The 14,674-nt window shown below is 65.3% G+C and overlaps 1 protein-coding gene across 1 annotated transcript; it reads right to left on the minus strand.

The window, feature by feature from the left end:
* Positions 1–5,886: 5,886 nt before the first annotated feature.
* MST1R (macrophage stimulating 1 receptor) lies at positions 5,887–14,015 on the minus strand. Its single transcript, XM_064432323.1, has 21 exons — positions 13,845–14,015; positions 12,123–13,421; positions 10,764–10,952; positions 10,558–10,683; positions 10,310–10,480; positions 9,938–10,107; positions 9,690–9,867; positions 9,460–9,605; positions 9,191–9,352; positions 8,963–9,056; positions 8,659–8,886; positions 8,432–8,578; positions 8,196–8,355; positions 8,021–8,113; positions 7,711–7,944; positions 7,547–7,627; positions 7,283–7,464; positions 7,103–7,212; positions 6,842–7,007; positions 6,628–6,764; positions 5,887–6,552 (listed from the first exon to the last, which is right to left on the minus strand). The coding sequence occupies exons 2-21, from the start codon at positions 13,332–13,334 to the stop codon at positions 6,282–6,284; spliced, it is 4,257 nt and encodes a 1,418-aa protein (XP_064288393.1). The 5' UTR covers positions 13,335–13,421; positions 13,845–14,015; the 3' UTR covers positions 5,887–6,281.
* Positions 14,016–14,674: the final 659 nt, after the last annotated feature.

A 14,674-nucleotide genomic window follows, 5' to 3' on the forward strand; every position in this document is an offset into this window, starting at 1 on the left:
CACCACAGGTATCTGTCCCCTGAGGGCACTAAAAGGTGCCATGAGGACATGGGTAGACACATGTGCCTGCCAGGCAACTTCTCCTCCAGTCGCAGGGCCGAAGGCTCTCCTCAGTTCCCTATGACGGGGTTTGTCCTTGTCCCACAGCCTGGGCGCAAGGAACAAGAAAGGGACAAGAAATCGGCCACCCTGATTCTCTCACCTCTGCCCACAGCCCAGTGTGGGACCAGCCTGGGGTGGGCAGCCCAGTCCCCAGGGCACAGCCGGGCAGCAGTCCCTTCCCCAGCCCCCTCGCCCCCGCTCCTCACGCAGTGCAGCCACGTGTGGAGCCTCCCCGAGGGCTGCGTGCCACGCGCTGGCATTTGCTGCCCATATGGTGCTGCTCCCGAACCGCACCCCCACTTCCCGCCCCTGCGCCCACCAAACCCCAGCTCCCCAAACCTCCTGAGGTCCTCAGCCGCCACAGGGCGTGGCCATCCACTCCCAGGACCCACAGCCCTCTCCCAGCCGTGGGTCCCGAAGCAGCCCCTCCCCTCTGCTGGCTGGAGACCAGCAGCACTCCAAGGGAGAGGCAGCTGGGGTGCCCTGTGTGGCACCGAGCCCTGCCAGCCCCAGGCCCGCCACCACCCGTGCTGGGTGATTAAGGGTGTGTGAGAGCAGGGGGAATTTGCAGGGCACTGTAGTTTGAGCTTCTAATCAAGAGTTTAATCATACCGGCTGGCAGCAGCCACGGTCATTAATCTCTGCACCTCGCGGGGACCCGAGCGTAAGTCGTAATTACCCGGCAGGCACCCGTGTGCCTCGGGGCTGCCCGCTGGTGGCCTGCAGCACGAGGGACGTGGTGGCACTTCCCCATTGTCTCTTGACCCCGGCTCGTGCCTGTCACCTCCTGGCAGCAGTCCCCGTCGCTGTGCTCTGGTCCCCTCCCGCTCCTGACTCCGTTCAGATCTTGGTCCGCTCCGTGCCCCATTTTGGGGTGGTGAGCTCTGCTGACCCCAATGGCATTTGTCCTTACAGTGCCATGTCCCACTGCCCCATGCGCCCACCCCCTCCCACCACACCCCAGAGCTGAGTGTGGGTGGCATGGATGGTTTGGGAGGAGTGAGCCTGGGATGCCCAAGGTGGAGCTGCCAGGGCTGTACACCTCTGCCTCAGATGGGGGACGTGGGGTGGGGGACACCTGGACGCCTCAGCCGGGGGACATCTGGCCGTATGCCCCTGTCCCAGGAGGGTGCAGGGGATGCAGGGCAGCCCAGGCCGTGCTGGGGGTGCAGTGGGGTGCAGCGGGGGGCTCAGCGTGCTTGTTCTGGGGTGCGGGGGGATGCGTGCCCAGCCTGTCTGTGGCGGGGTGCAGCGGGGTGCAGTGGGGTGCAGTGGGGGGTGCTCGGCGTGTCCGTGACTCAAGCACCACGCGGCTCCGCATCCCTGCGTGCTTGCCATCGCCATGGCAACCGCCAGGCAATCAGCGATAATTGCGCACGTCGGCCCGGCAACGGGGCCAAATAAACCCCGTCCCTCCTTTCGGGGGGCCGGTGGGGAGCAAGCGGGGGGAGAAAAAGAGGCGGAGCAGCAGCTGATCGCCACCCCTGGCCCTTCATGGATGAGCGGCGGCGGGGGGCACGGTGGCAGGGCTGCCCTGCCCACAGGTGTCCCATGGCACCTGCGTGCCCGGGAAGCGCCAGGGGACGCGGCCAGAGAGCCTCTCAGCTCGGCCACTGTGTCCCTGCAGTGCCGCAGCTCCGCCAGCCCGTGCCGGTCGGTGGCCACGCTGTGTGTGAGGACAGGGCTGCCCCACACCCGGCTGGGCACCTCTGCCCGTGCTGCTTGTCCCTGGCCAGCCCGCTCCTGGTGCGGGCTGTCCCCGTGTCAATGGCAGTACAAAAAGCCTTGTGCCTCTCCACTGGCTTGGTCCCTGTCACATCCAGGGATGGCTCTTGTCCCTGGAGCCCTGATGGGGAAAGGGGCTTGTTTTCTGCATTACAATGATGGCATGGGGTCAGGGTTTGACTCCCCTTCCCACTGAAAGAGCTTTGGGGGTCCCCTGAGTCTCTGGCAGTACCTGCAGCCATAGGGACCAGCCATAGGGAGGCTGCTCAGGGCAAGAGCTCAGGGAGAGAACTGTCCCCAAGGGAGAGGACCAGGACCAGGACCAAGACTGGGACATGGCTGGCATGGTCCTGGGTGGGTGTGGCATGGGGTGAACCTCCCCAGCTGAAGGCAGCTGCTGTCTGAGGGACAGAGAAAGGAGAAAAATATGTGCCTTGTACCTTGGAATGTTTTGGGGTGTAGTAAAGCTTCCTGGAGGACAGCAGAGCTCCCCAGGTGCCAACAAAGCTCCTCCGGGGCTCAGCAGATATCCCTAGAGGACAGCAGAGCTCCCCAGGTGCCAGCAAAGCTCCTCTGGGGCTCAGCAGATATCCCCAGAGGACAGCAGAGATTCCCAGGGACCACCAAAGCTCCCCAAGGGCTGCCAAAGCTCCTCAGAGACCAGGAGAGGTTCTTAGGGGCTACCAAAGCTTCCCAGGGGTCCCTGAAGCTCCCCAGGTTCTGCCAAAGCTCTCTGGGGGCCAGCAGAGCTCCCCGAGGGCCAGCAGAGCCCCAGGGGGTGCAGGGGTGCCCCGGGCTGGGCAGGTGCCCCCAGTTCCAGGTTCCAGAGCCAGGCGGGGAGGGCAGAGGGGCCGGGGTGCGGGCAGCAGGGACTGGGGGTGCCAGGGTGCAGCCCCCCCGCCGCTCGCAGCCATCATTAGCAGAGCTTGCCGGTTTCTAAAAACGGCACGTCGGTGCCGCGGCGGCTGCTCTTCACGCCCGCTCCCGGCACCGGCAGCCGCTAAAAACAGCTCGGCGCTGCCTGCTGCCACCTCTCAGCGGGACGGCTGGCACCGGGACCACCGCCCCACCCAAACACTGATCTAGCACAGTTTTGCCCGTCCCCGGTCCAGCCGCCCCCCGTGGCACTCGCTGCCTGCCCTGTGCCACCAGGAGCCCCCCGCTGTCGGGGTCGCTGTGGCATCCCCGGCTGTCGCTGCAGGTCCCGGGGCTGTGCCCGGCCCTGCCTGTGCGCCCGCAGCCCCGCGTGCGGCCACTCATGTTTTATAGATGGCTCCGATTTTAATAATTAATCCCTGCTAACGACAGCACTTTCCCCAAATAAAACATTTAAAGTGCTGTGTGTGCACGGCGCGTTGCCGGGGTGGGACACCGGCTGCTCTGCCGCAGCGGATGGGCACGGCGGGCACGAGGTGGCTTGGCACGACCTGGCACAGCGTGGCACGGCCCGGCACGGCCTCACCTGCCCACAGCTCAGCCCGGTGCTGCACCAACCATGCCCAGCCACACAGCATCTCAGGGTGAGCCGCCCAGTGCCCACCTGTGGGTGCCCAGGTAGCACCTCTAAGGCACCCCCAGCTGCGGCAGGGGTGCCAGGTGCCATGCAAGGTGCCACCCTGAGAGGTCACCTGCCTGTCCCCGGCGCCGTGGCAGTGGGCACAGTGCCAGTACCAGTCCCTGCTAGGAGCATCAGGCAGCGTTGGACAGGGGTGGGCACATGCCAGCCCTTGGCATGGAAGTCTGGGCGCTCGCTCCTCACCTCCCGCAGCGTAATTAGGGCAGGATAAATGTGGATTAGCATGGAATCTGTCATCTCTGCAGGCACATTCCTGGGGGGAGGGGGCAGCCTAAAGCGGGGGCCGCCCACACGCACATCACCGTAACCACACCAGACTTGTCAGCTAACAGGCAGTTCACGGTGCCACCCCAGTGCCAGCACGGGCAGCCCTGCTCCCACTGGCTGCTCCCACAGCTGTCCCATGGCACCAGACAGCAGGCCTGGCACGCACCTGCCTCCCAAACACAGCCCTGGGCACCCACTCTGCTTCGTGCTGAGCACGGCAATGGCCAAGATGCCAGCCTGTCCATCCATCCATCTGTCCGTCCATCCATCCCTGCATTTACCCATCCATGCATCCACCCATCCCTCCATGCACTCATCCATCCACCCACCCCATCCACCCCTCCATCCACCCATCCATCACCCATCCATCCATCCCCCATCCATCCATGGATCCATCCATGGATCCATCCATCCATCCATCCATCCATCCATGGATCCACCCATCCATCCATCCATCCATCCATCCATCCATCCATCCATCCATCCATCCATCCATGCCTGCATCCCATGAGCTGCTGGTGCCCCAGTCAGCCCCCCTGGCTGCCCCCCAGGCACACAGCACCCCCGGTCCCAGTGCCCAGCACCTCTCATTTCTGGTCCAGCCCTAACAATCACACAGTGCCAGGCTCTTCCTGTTGCCACAGCAACTCAGCAGCGAGCCGAATGGTGCTGCTTGGCCTTCCATGTGCAAGGTCAGCACCTGCACTGGAGGCCATGGTCACCCAAAACCCAGGCCAGGAGAGAGCAGAGCAGTCGCACTGTGGGGAAACTGAGGCACGGTGCTGGCAGCCGCCCTGACTGTGGGACCCTGGGACCCAGCTGCACTAAAAATACCCTCGGGCACGTGGCGGTGGAGCCATGCAGGTGCGAGGTGTTGGTGGAGATGGACAGCTTGGCTGATGGGAGCTGACACGGCCCCGGGCTCCAGCACTGCTTAATGAGCAGCCGAGGAGGTTTTATTTAAAGCCAGTGTTGGCGGCAGGGCCCGTGTGGCTGGACATGGAGCAGGAGCAGCACTGCCCACAGCCACAGACCGTGTGTGTTTCAGCATCCCTTGCACATCCTGGGCTTGCCCTGAACGTCCCCTGCCCATCCATCCATCCATCCATCCATCCATCCATCCATCCATCCATCCATCCATCCCAGACCCTGCCCTTGTCCCCTGTCCCGAACTCTGGACCCATACCCAGCCAAGGGATGCCCATCACTGTGCCCCTCCTCTCTTCCAGTGTCTTGTTCTAGGTGATTTTTGCCCCAAAACTGGGGCAGAAGGGACCTCTTCATCAGGATGAGCTCCTTGCAAGCGTGACATCTGCCACCACTTCCACCAAAAGGAACAGAAAGCCAGCTCGTTGGGCAGCAAGCATCACAGACCATGCCAATCTCTTGGCATGCCCTGAGGCACGAGCTCCACCGAAGTACTGAAGCAATAAAGGTGTCATTAAGTGAAGCTGGTAATGACTCTTTGTCACCAGTAGCAGCCCCAAGCCCAGAGCAGTGTGCCCCACTGCACCCTGTGCAGGCAGGCAGGGTGAGGAGCAGTAGACGGGCTGGATGCCATCATGTCCTCACTGTGATCATGTCCTGTGCTCCCACGGGCACCTTAGTGGGACTACAGCTGTAGTCCCATGCCCTGGGCTCCATGACCCCCTGGCTGGGCACCCACAACCCCAAGAGCATCCTGATCTGATGCCTGGCCACCTGTCATCCCAGGAGCTTCATGATCCCATGGGCACTGCAACTCCATGTCCCAGGCATCCATCATGCCACAAATCCTGGGGGCAACATGGCCCATGTGCCAGGACTGCGGGGGCATCCTCACCCCATGCCCAGGAGCGTGGTACTCCTCACATGCCTCGTGCCTCACCCTGGGCACGGGCTGGATGTGGCTGGGAGAAGAACTTTTAGCAAAAACCTCCTAGACACCCCGAGGTCAGAGGGCCATGGTGGGACACGGTGCAGAGCAGGGCTCCAGTGTGGCAGGCAGTGGGGGATGGTTCCAGGGTGGCCACAGCAGCACCCTTGTGTGGATGCCCTCCTGTCACTGGCACAGCAACAGTGGGTGCCCCCTCCTCAGTGCCTCCCACGAGGTGGGTGCTCCAGGAGTGGGTGGGGAGACACCTCACCCATGCAGGGGCACGAGGGTGCTGCCAACCTGAAGAACAGTTCCCTCAAAGAAACAGCCTCAGCCAGGGAAAAAATATAATTAGGTTTTAATGAGTGATTTGAGCAGCCAAGAGGCTGGAAACTCCATGGGAGCCCTGGGAAGGCCAGGCCACACAACAGCACCCGCTGGGTATGGGGCCCCACTGCACCCATCCACTATGGGGCTGAGCCCCAGACCCCAGAGCTGTGGGGCTGAGCCTCACACCACGCAGCCAGCACAGGAATGAGCCCCCAACATCCTGTGGTGCAGAACCAATCCTGGGGAGCAGCCAGCAGGGTCTGGGTGTGAGCCATGGGAGAGCACTCCATGGCACCCAGCTGCCTCCCAGCACCCATCCCATAGGGAGGGTGCCCCACAGCACACTGGCTGCACACTGCATCCCTCCTCAGGGGAGTGTGCCTATGGTATATGGGGGTCTGGAGACCCCTGGTGCAGGGAATCCCATCAGCACACAGATGTGTCATCGTCCTCCTCCTCTTCCTTCTCTTCTTCTTCCTCCTCATTATGTTTATCCTCATCCTCGCTATCAGGCAGCTGCTCCGGGGCAGCAGGGGGAAAGGGAGGACCCCAGTCCAGGTTGGTGTAGGTGACAGTCAGGTTGACATAGTGCTCACCATCCAGTGTGGCCAGGACACGCTCCAGCTCCCCCAGCAGCCCCGTGAAGGACGGTCTGTCCTCGGGCGCCGGCGCCCAGCAGCTCAGCATCACCCTGTAGCTGCAGCGACAGCCGGTCAGTGCTGGCAGCCCCCAGCACAGCCCTGCCACCCTGCCCGCCCCCAGCTGCACTCACAGGGTGTCAGGGCAGTGAGAGGGCTGTGGCAGGCGTCTCCCCTGCAGCAGGTAGTGGGCCATGTCGTAGGGGTCCACCCCGGCGTACGGCGATGCCCCACGCGTCAGCAGCTCCCACATGAGCACCCCGAAGGACCACTGCCGAGAAGGGAGTGCCATGGGTGCACAGGTAGGATGGAGATGGGGGACGGGACAGGGAGGGGGGGCCTTCCTACCACATCAGACTTCGTGGTGAATTTTTGGGTCTGGAGGCTCTCCAGCGCCATCCACTTGACGGGCAGCTTGGCGTGGCGGTGCTGCTGGATGCTGTAGTACTCCTTGCCAAACACGTCCCGCGCCAGCCCAAAGTCAGCCACCTTCACTGTCAGCGTCTCGTCCAGCCTGCAGGACACCACATCGAGGTGGGGACTCCTGGGCACCCCCAGACCCAGGCGGTTACCCTGGGGTGGAGGTCTGGAGGGCACAGCCACACTTACATGCAGTTCCTGGCCGCCAGGTCCCGATGCACGAACTTCTTCTGGGCCAGGTACTCCATGCCCAGGGCCACCTGCAGCCCGAAGCCGATGAGCTCCTTCATTGTGGGGCTCTGTGAGATGGGAGTGGTGAGCATGGAGACCCTGGCACCCACCACCTCCCCGCCTTGGGGTACCCCCTACCCGCTCCTGGGTGCGGATGAACTGGCGCAGGTCCCCGTGGCGCATGTAGGGCAGCACGACGAGGGGCAGCCCGTGGCGGGGCAGGCACACCCCCAGCAGCGAGAGCACCTGGGGGTGGTGGAAGCTCTTCATGAGGATGCCCTCGCGCAGGAACTCCTCCACCTCCTCCAGGTCCGTGATGCCTGCAGAGAGCTGAGCTGCAGCCATTCTGCTGCTGTGGGATGCCATGGGAGCACACACGGGAGGGTGCACACACACACTCACGGTGCAGGGACTTGACAGCACAGTGGAGGTCCCCCAGCAGTGGGTCCGTGTAGGTGCCATGGTAGACGCTGCCAAAGTGCCCTGCAGGGACGGGTGGCACAAAGCTGGCACCGCACACATCGGGCAGGCGACGCCACAGCCAAATCGGGGTGCCAAAGAGTCACCTTTGCCGATGACCTGGTGGCGGTGGGTGACAAGCCGCTCCTCGGGGATGAGGATGTCCTTCACTTCCTCCAGCAGCTCGGGCCGCAGATCCTCCAGGCAGCAGGATGTGGCCCTGAGCAGGGGCACGGGGGATCCCCCTCCCGCTGCACCAGCACCGGCACTGCCATTGGCACCGGCGCCGGCGACGCGTGAGCGGGGCCCCGCGGGGCCGGGAGTGCCCGCCGTGTTCAGCACTGCCGGCACAGGCAGGGGCGGGGTGAGGGCTGGCAGCACCCAGCACCCCGCCACCCGCCAGCCACCCTCACTTACCCAGCACCTCTCTGTAGTCGACGCCGGGGCGCTGGGTAGTGACGGGGGGGTCGCTGCGGCCGGGCTGCGCCAGCAGCTCCAGGTTCTCCGTACCTGCAGGCGGCAGTGGGGTGGGTAGGGGGTGGCATGGCAGGGCTCTGGGGGCATCAGAGTACCCGACGGGCACGGCACTCACCCCGCCTCTTCTTCCAGCGCCAGCGGAACAGCACGGCAGCCAGGATGCAGCAGAGCAGGAAGGTGATGCCGGTGCCCAGGGCCAGGCTGGCGGCCAGGTCCAGCGATGTGGGGGGGGACAGAACCCAGCCCAGCGCCTCACAGGCTCCGTTCACACAGATCTGGAGGATCGGGAGCTCAGCAGGGACGGGGCGGGGGGGACTGGGGCGGGTGGTTGCCCAGCCGGGGGGTTCCTACCTCCACGGGGGCCCCGGCGGCGGGCAGGCGCAGCTCGCGGGGCAGGCGGCACGTCACCTCGTTCTTCAGGACACTGGGGTGGCAGTCCAGGCCCCCCACCGTCATGGAGATGTTCATGCAGGTGGCCACGGCATCCAGCCCCAGTTGCTGCCCAGACAGAGCACCGTGAGCTCGGGGGTCCTGGCAGCGGGACCCCCTGCTCTGGCTCACCCCAATGCCCCACGTACGTGCACCTCGATCTCATCGTCGCCGGGCTTGAGGCGGAGCCGCCTGCCCTCCTGCTCCAAGGGGTACACCTTGGGCCGGGAGAAGTAGCGCAGGCGGAAGAGCCAGCGGCCGTCGGCGCCGTCCAGCAGCACGCTCAGGTTCCCCAGCACCACCTCCACCTTGCTCTCCAGGGGGAAGGCCGGACTGTGGCACAGCAGCCGCTCGGGTGCCAGCGGGCTCTTACACTCCTGCGGGCAGGGGGATGCTGAGCACCGGCTCGGGGGGTTGCGGTGGGGTGGGCAGGGCGCTTACCCCGGTGCTTACCGTGGCTGGGGTAACCACACCGCCGGCTTCAAAGCGGATCTTGGCGCGGTACACGGAGTCCAGGTGGGTGCCGATAATGGTGAGCAGCGAGCCCCTACAGTGGGAAGGGATCAGGTTCCCCGGGGTGCACATGGTCCCCAGGGTGCCTGCAATTCCCAGCATCCAGCCAGGGCAGTGGGAGGACAGGGCTGTCCCCTCATCCGGGGGGAAGGGAGCCCACGCACTCACTCATAGCTGCAGCTGGGCACGATGGCCGATACGGCGGGGTCAGGGCGGTACTGGAAGGGCACGGGGGCCGGGAACTCCTCCCCGTCGATCCACAGGGATACCCAGGCTGCGCCCAGGCCACCAGCGGCGGGAGCCGTGCATTGGATTGTCCCGTTGTCCTGCCTGGAGACACGACAGCCGTGGCTGGGGGCACAGCGGGACTGCAGGGGCTGCCCGCGCCCGTCCCGTGCTGGGTACCGTGCTGTGCCCGGTGCAGGGCAGGGCTGTACCTGGGCTGCCCGGTCAGGGCACACTCGGAGCCATTGACCATCACCCGCCAGCTGCTCCCTGCCGAGAGGTGTTTGCCACGGAGCGAGAGGTGGGTGCCACCGCCCCGGGGGCCGAACGGGGGGTGCAGGGCACTGACGTGGGGCTCCTGAGCAGAGATGGGGTCAGTGGGACGGGAGAGTGAACCAAACCCCCCGAGCCCTCCAGGGGCACTGCCAGGGTGGAACCATACCACGAAGACGAAGCCGCCGAGGGTGGCGGAGCCGTGGACTCGGAAGCCAGAGGGTCTGGCGGGCTCCTCCACAGTGAGCACCACGGCGGCTGGGCCCCCCGCTGCTGCCGGCGCCCCCGGCTCCAGCTCACACACCAGCACATGCACAAACTCCTTGCGGCGCGGGGTGGGCAAGGGTCTGCGGGACAGTGACAGGGATCAGCCCCAGAGCCCCTCTGCTGCTGTTCCCTCCCAGCACCGCGGCACACCTGTAGCTGTCGCTCTCCCCCGGCAGCACGGTGCAGCCTCGCCGTCCCACTGCCACCCGGTAGGTACCGCGGGCGCTGTGGCTGGGGTCGGGGTCCGAGTGGGAGCGGAAGGTCATTCCACAGAGCGTCACCCGCGTCCGACCCCGCAGTGGGGCACTCCGGGGATGGAACTGTGGGAGAGGCACCTGTGTCACCCCAGGCCGCCACAGTCCAGTGACTGTCGCGGGTTCAGAAATACCCTAATACCCTTTTGCGAGGAACACATCAGCATCCCGGGGAGGGGGTGCCACCACATGCCACCCCATTTGCCATGTCCCTCCCCATCCGAGCACTGGGAGGCGTGAGGAGCAGGGGGCGGCAGCGCAGACCTACGTCGGTGAGGACGGGCGGGCAGCTGTCCTGCACCCAGCGGCCGGGGCACTCGTGGCGGCGCCTGCACCCATCCCCACACCAGCCACAGCCCATGAAGCGCTCGGCCCGCAGGCAGCGCTGGCACGTGGAGAAGTGGCGGCAGCCGGGGCCGGTGACGTTCAGGAGCCACACCTGGGGATGGAGAGTGGAGGTGAGGGGGACACAGGGAGCTCCATGCCCACCCTGTGCCCCTCAGACCCCCCACTCACCTTGGTGCCAGCAGTGAAGAACAGCGAGCGGCTTTGCGGCCCCATGGCACCTCGCACTGGCCCCGGCTCTCCCAGGGAGAAGTTGGACAAGGTCAGAAGGTAGGAGCTGGAGCGCTGGAGCACCATCTGCAGCAGGGCAGAGCAGGGGGCTGAGCATACCCCACAGCCTGCCAGGACTTGCCATCCCACCCGACCCCCCATCCCACCTGGAGGATGCGTCCTTCTGCTGTGCCCAGGTGGGCCACAGTGACATCTCCGATGGCGGTGACGAAGAGGGAGGTGAGGAGGACACCTGTCAGCTGCCCGTTGAACAGGTCCACTTTGTGGGGGCCGGCAGGGACGAGGGTGGGCTGATCCCAGCAGCTGGTGTTGACCACTGGTGCTGAGAGGTTCACCTGTAGCCAAACATGGCGTGGGTGACTTGGAGCTGACCCCGACTCCCACACCCTCACAGGTAGGCACCAGCTTGATCTGTGAGATATTTTGGGGCAGCACCAGATTGCTTAAGTTCCCCTCCAGGCTGGGAAAATTTTGGATAAAAAACCACATCGGCAGGCACTCCCTCAGTCCCCTATGTGGCGTCAGATCCTGCCCTCCCCTCCCACCCCATCTGGATATAGTTATTAGTGCTGGCACCATAGGATGCTCACTCCAATCCCAATCTTCCCTGACCCCTGGAGCTCAGAAAGGGGCTGGGGTGGAAGAGGGACACCAGGAGCCATGGGGTCCCCACTGGACACCCCCAATGCAGAGGGGCTCGGGTCCCCTCTGAGTTTCTCCTGCCACAGTGTGAGTCAGCAGCAGTGAGCTGTCTGCTCTGTGCAGGAAGAGGAGGGGATTTGGCTGCACCTTGCCCTGAGCCTGGCTGAGGACACCAAAACTCGTGTCATGTGCTGGGACGAGGGGGCCCTGCCAGGGTGCCCACCCATCTGCATCCTGGCCGTGCCGGGGCTTGTACCTGGGACACGGTGTTCCTGCCCCGCGGCCGTGGCAGACGAGGAACCCCGGTGACTAATTGCACTTCCGCCTGCGGTTTATTTGCCCAGAGAAGGCGGTGGCTGGGCCTGGGGGACAAGGCAGGAGCAGCCCGCACCTCACACATCCAGCCTGCGAAGCACTGCGGCCCTGTGGCTTTCCCTTCCCCCCCACATAAACAAGCTGGAGAGGGTGGCTGGGGTCCAGGGACGGTCACCACGAGGGCCAGAATCGAGGCTGCTGGGGAGGCCATACCAGGAGAAGAATTGGCCCAATGCATGACATGTGGCACTGTGCCCATGTGCTGGCACATGTACCAGTGAGCTGGGGGGCTCGACAGGATCCCCACCCTCACCCGGCCTCCTCGGTGCAGCCGGGGCTGCTGGAATGCAGCAGCCCCTGCAGTAGGTGGTGGGTGGCTGCTGGGCTGACTCACACCTGGTGATTCTGCTCTCCCCCTGCCCTGCCCTGCCCTACCCCACCATCCATCCCGCTATACCAGTGTTTCCCAGCTCCTGAACCCACTTTCCCACAGCCCAGCCAACCCCCAGGGTCCCCGGGCCGGATGCGGCGCAGGGTGGAGCACTCACATTGTGTGGGCAGTACTCCACCGGCTGGAAGAAACTGAGCCCCCGCAGCAGTGGCTGGTGCCCGGTGCCGCAGCATTTCTCCATGCCCTCCTCCATGGCCTGATTGAGGAGGTGGAGGGGGAAGGCGCAGACGGCCGAGTTCTCCTGCGGCACTCGGCTCTCCAGCCGGCTCTCGGCAAAGGCGCCGAAGAGCACCGTGTCGGTGTCGTTGATGCCGAGGTCGCGGGCCAGCCGTGCACCAGGGCGGGCAGCGTGGGCCGCCTGCAGCACGTTGTAGGCGATGTCCCTCTCAGCGTCCTCCTCGGCGCTGCGCCGGCGCCGGCGCTTGGACTCGAAGCGGCAGTCGAGGACGAGCTCGCGGTAGCGGCGGAGGTGACGCTCGTGGGTGCTGAGCCGCGCCAGGCGCGTGTGGTACACCGTCGATCCCGGCCGCTCCGGCTGCACTGTCAGGAAGTACACGTGGTCCCCGTCGGCAAAGGAGTGCACGTAGTGGATGGTGTAGCTGTCGCGGTGTTGTGGCAGCACCGTCAGCCACTGGAAGTCACTTGAAAAGCCGTCCAGGGTGCCCTTCAGGCGTCGGATGGAGACCGACTGTGGGCTGTACCGTGCTGCCACACTGCTGTTGATGGTGGAGCCCAGGTAGAAGACAGAGGCGTAGGAGGTGGCCACCACAGTGGCAGTGGTCCCCAGTGGGCTGACCACACAGTCAGGGCAGAAGGCAGGGCTGTTGCCCGTGGCCGAGTACAGGCAGTGTGTGGCTGTGATGGCCACCTTACCGTCCTGCACCTCCAGCTGGTGCTGATAGCAGAGCCCGTGCCGTGCCGTGCCACAGCTGTACAGCCACGGCTCCAGCGGGTCCAGCAGCAGCAGCACATTGTCTGTGTCCTCAGGGCCATCTGTGGTGGCTGGGCACAGGTGACAGATCTCACAGTTGGCACTGCCCACAGGGCCGGTGACAAGGACGGAGAGCAGGCGCAGCTCGGGGCTGAGCACAAGGATGCGGTTGCGGACGGCCACAAAGACGGCGGCTGCGCCGTCGGAGTCGGTGAAGACAGCAACATTCTGGATGGGGCTGCCAACATCGAGGCTGGGCAGGGTGTAGGGGATGGAGAAGTTCCTGGTGGAGCTGTAAGGGATGCGGGGACACTGCCAGGCACTGGCAGTGGCCAGGGCGAGCAGCAGCCAGAGGCACACACAGCACCACAGGCCCATGCTGTGCAGTGCCACTGGTGTGGGGTTATCGACGGTGCTCAGCACCCAGCAGGCTCAGAACGCATGGAGGATGGGCCACCATTGCATCTGCCAAGAGAGAAAAGGAAGGGGTTTACCCTTATTTTAGGTGAGGACCTGGGCACAGCTACAGCCTGGTGTCAGTTTGGGCTGCCAGGGTTCCCAAGGGCCAGATGACGATGGGTAGTGCTGAGGGAGGATCAGTCACACCAAACCTCTTCCGAAATACCATGAGTAGGAGGTGATGCCAAGCTGCCTGTGGCAGAGGGACAAATCCTGCCTTCTGCCACCTACAGACGCTGCCTGTCACCCTGGGGCATCTCTGCCCTGCAACGACCCATTCCGGGGACTGGGACAGGGACTCTCCCAGCCCCCGAGACAGCAGCGGGGACTGGGGATCCCTGCGGTACTAGGACAAGGCCCCCGCCAGCCTCCCGGGACTGGGACCCCGAACCACCCCCGGCCTCCACCGCCGGCCCCGCCGCAGCTCACCAACTCCGGGATTTCCACCGAGTCCGGCTGCCCCCGCCCCATCCGTCCGGTCCGGTCCGATCCGAGCGGTGCCGGGCGGCAGGGCGCTCACCTGGGCGCTGCCGTGCCGTGCGGTGCCGCGCCGTGCCGGGACAGGGCGGAGCGGGGCCGGGACGGAGCAGGCGAGGCGGGACGGGACGGGACAGGGCGGAACGGGGCGGGTCCTGCCCCCGCGCCGCCCGGGGCTCCCCGAGGGCCGGCAGCGGCACACGCAGCCCGGGGCGACGGCGGTGTGCGGGGGAACCAGGACATCGGGGTACCCGCGGGGTGGCTGGGCACTCCCGGGGAGACGGGCACGGCTGGGCACGGTGCCCAAGAGGCGCCCGGGTGTGACTCGGGCCGCTGATCGGAGCACGCTGCAGGGTCCGGTGGCCGTCGGGGGATCCCCATGGCTGGGAGGTGGCTGCCAGCGGCATCCCTGGGTACGAGTGGGGTCCTGCACGTCGGTACCCCTTGGCCCCCCGGCCGCAGCCCCGCTGCCACAGGGACAGCTGGCACCCCGACACATGGAATCGGGATTGCCGCTCCCCCACAGCTCCCGCGCTGGCACCGCGTTCGCTGCTCGCTTGCAGGCCAACAGGGCAGCCTTGAGGGGTGCGGCAGGCTCAGCACCGGAGTGCCTAGCTGGGAGGAAAGAGCAGGGCTGGGAGAGCCACAGCTTTGCCAGGGCAGCTGTGAGGATTTGTGTTGGGCCCATTCTGTGTCTCATGTCCCTTTCCTGCCTGGCTGCCTGCAGTGGCAGGAGATGCCAGCACCTCTGGGAGTGACTGCTGTTCGTAGGGATGTGGGAA

Source organism: Passer domesticus, chromosome 9 (genome assembly GCF_036417665.1).
Source record: "Passer domesticus isolate bPasDom1 chromosome 9, bPasDom1.hap1, whole genome shotgun sequence".
NCBI lineage: Eukaryota > Metazoa > Chordata > Aves > Passeriformes > Passeridae > Passer > Passer domesticus.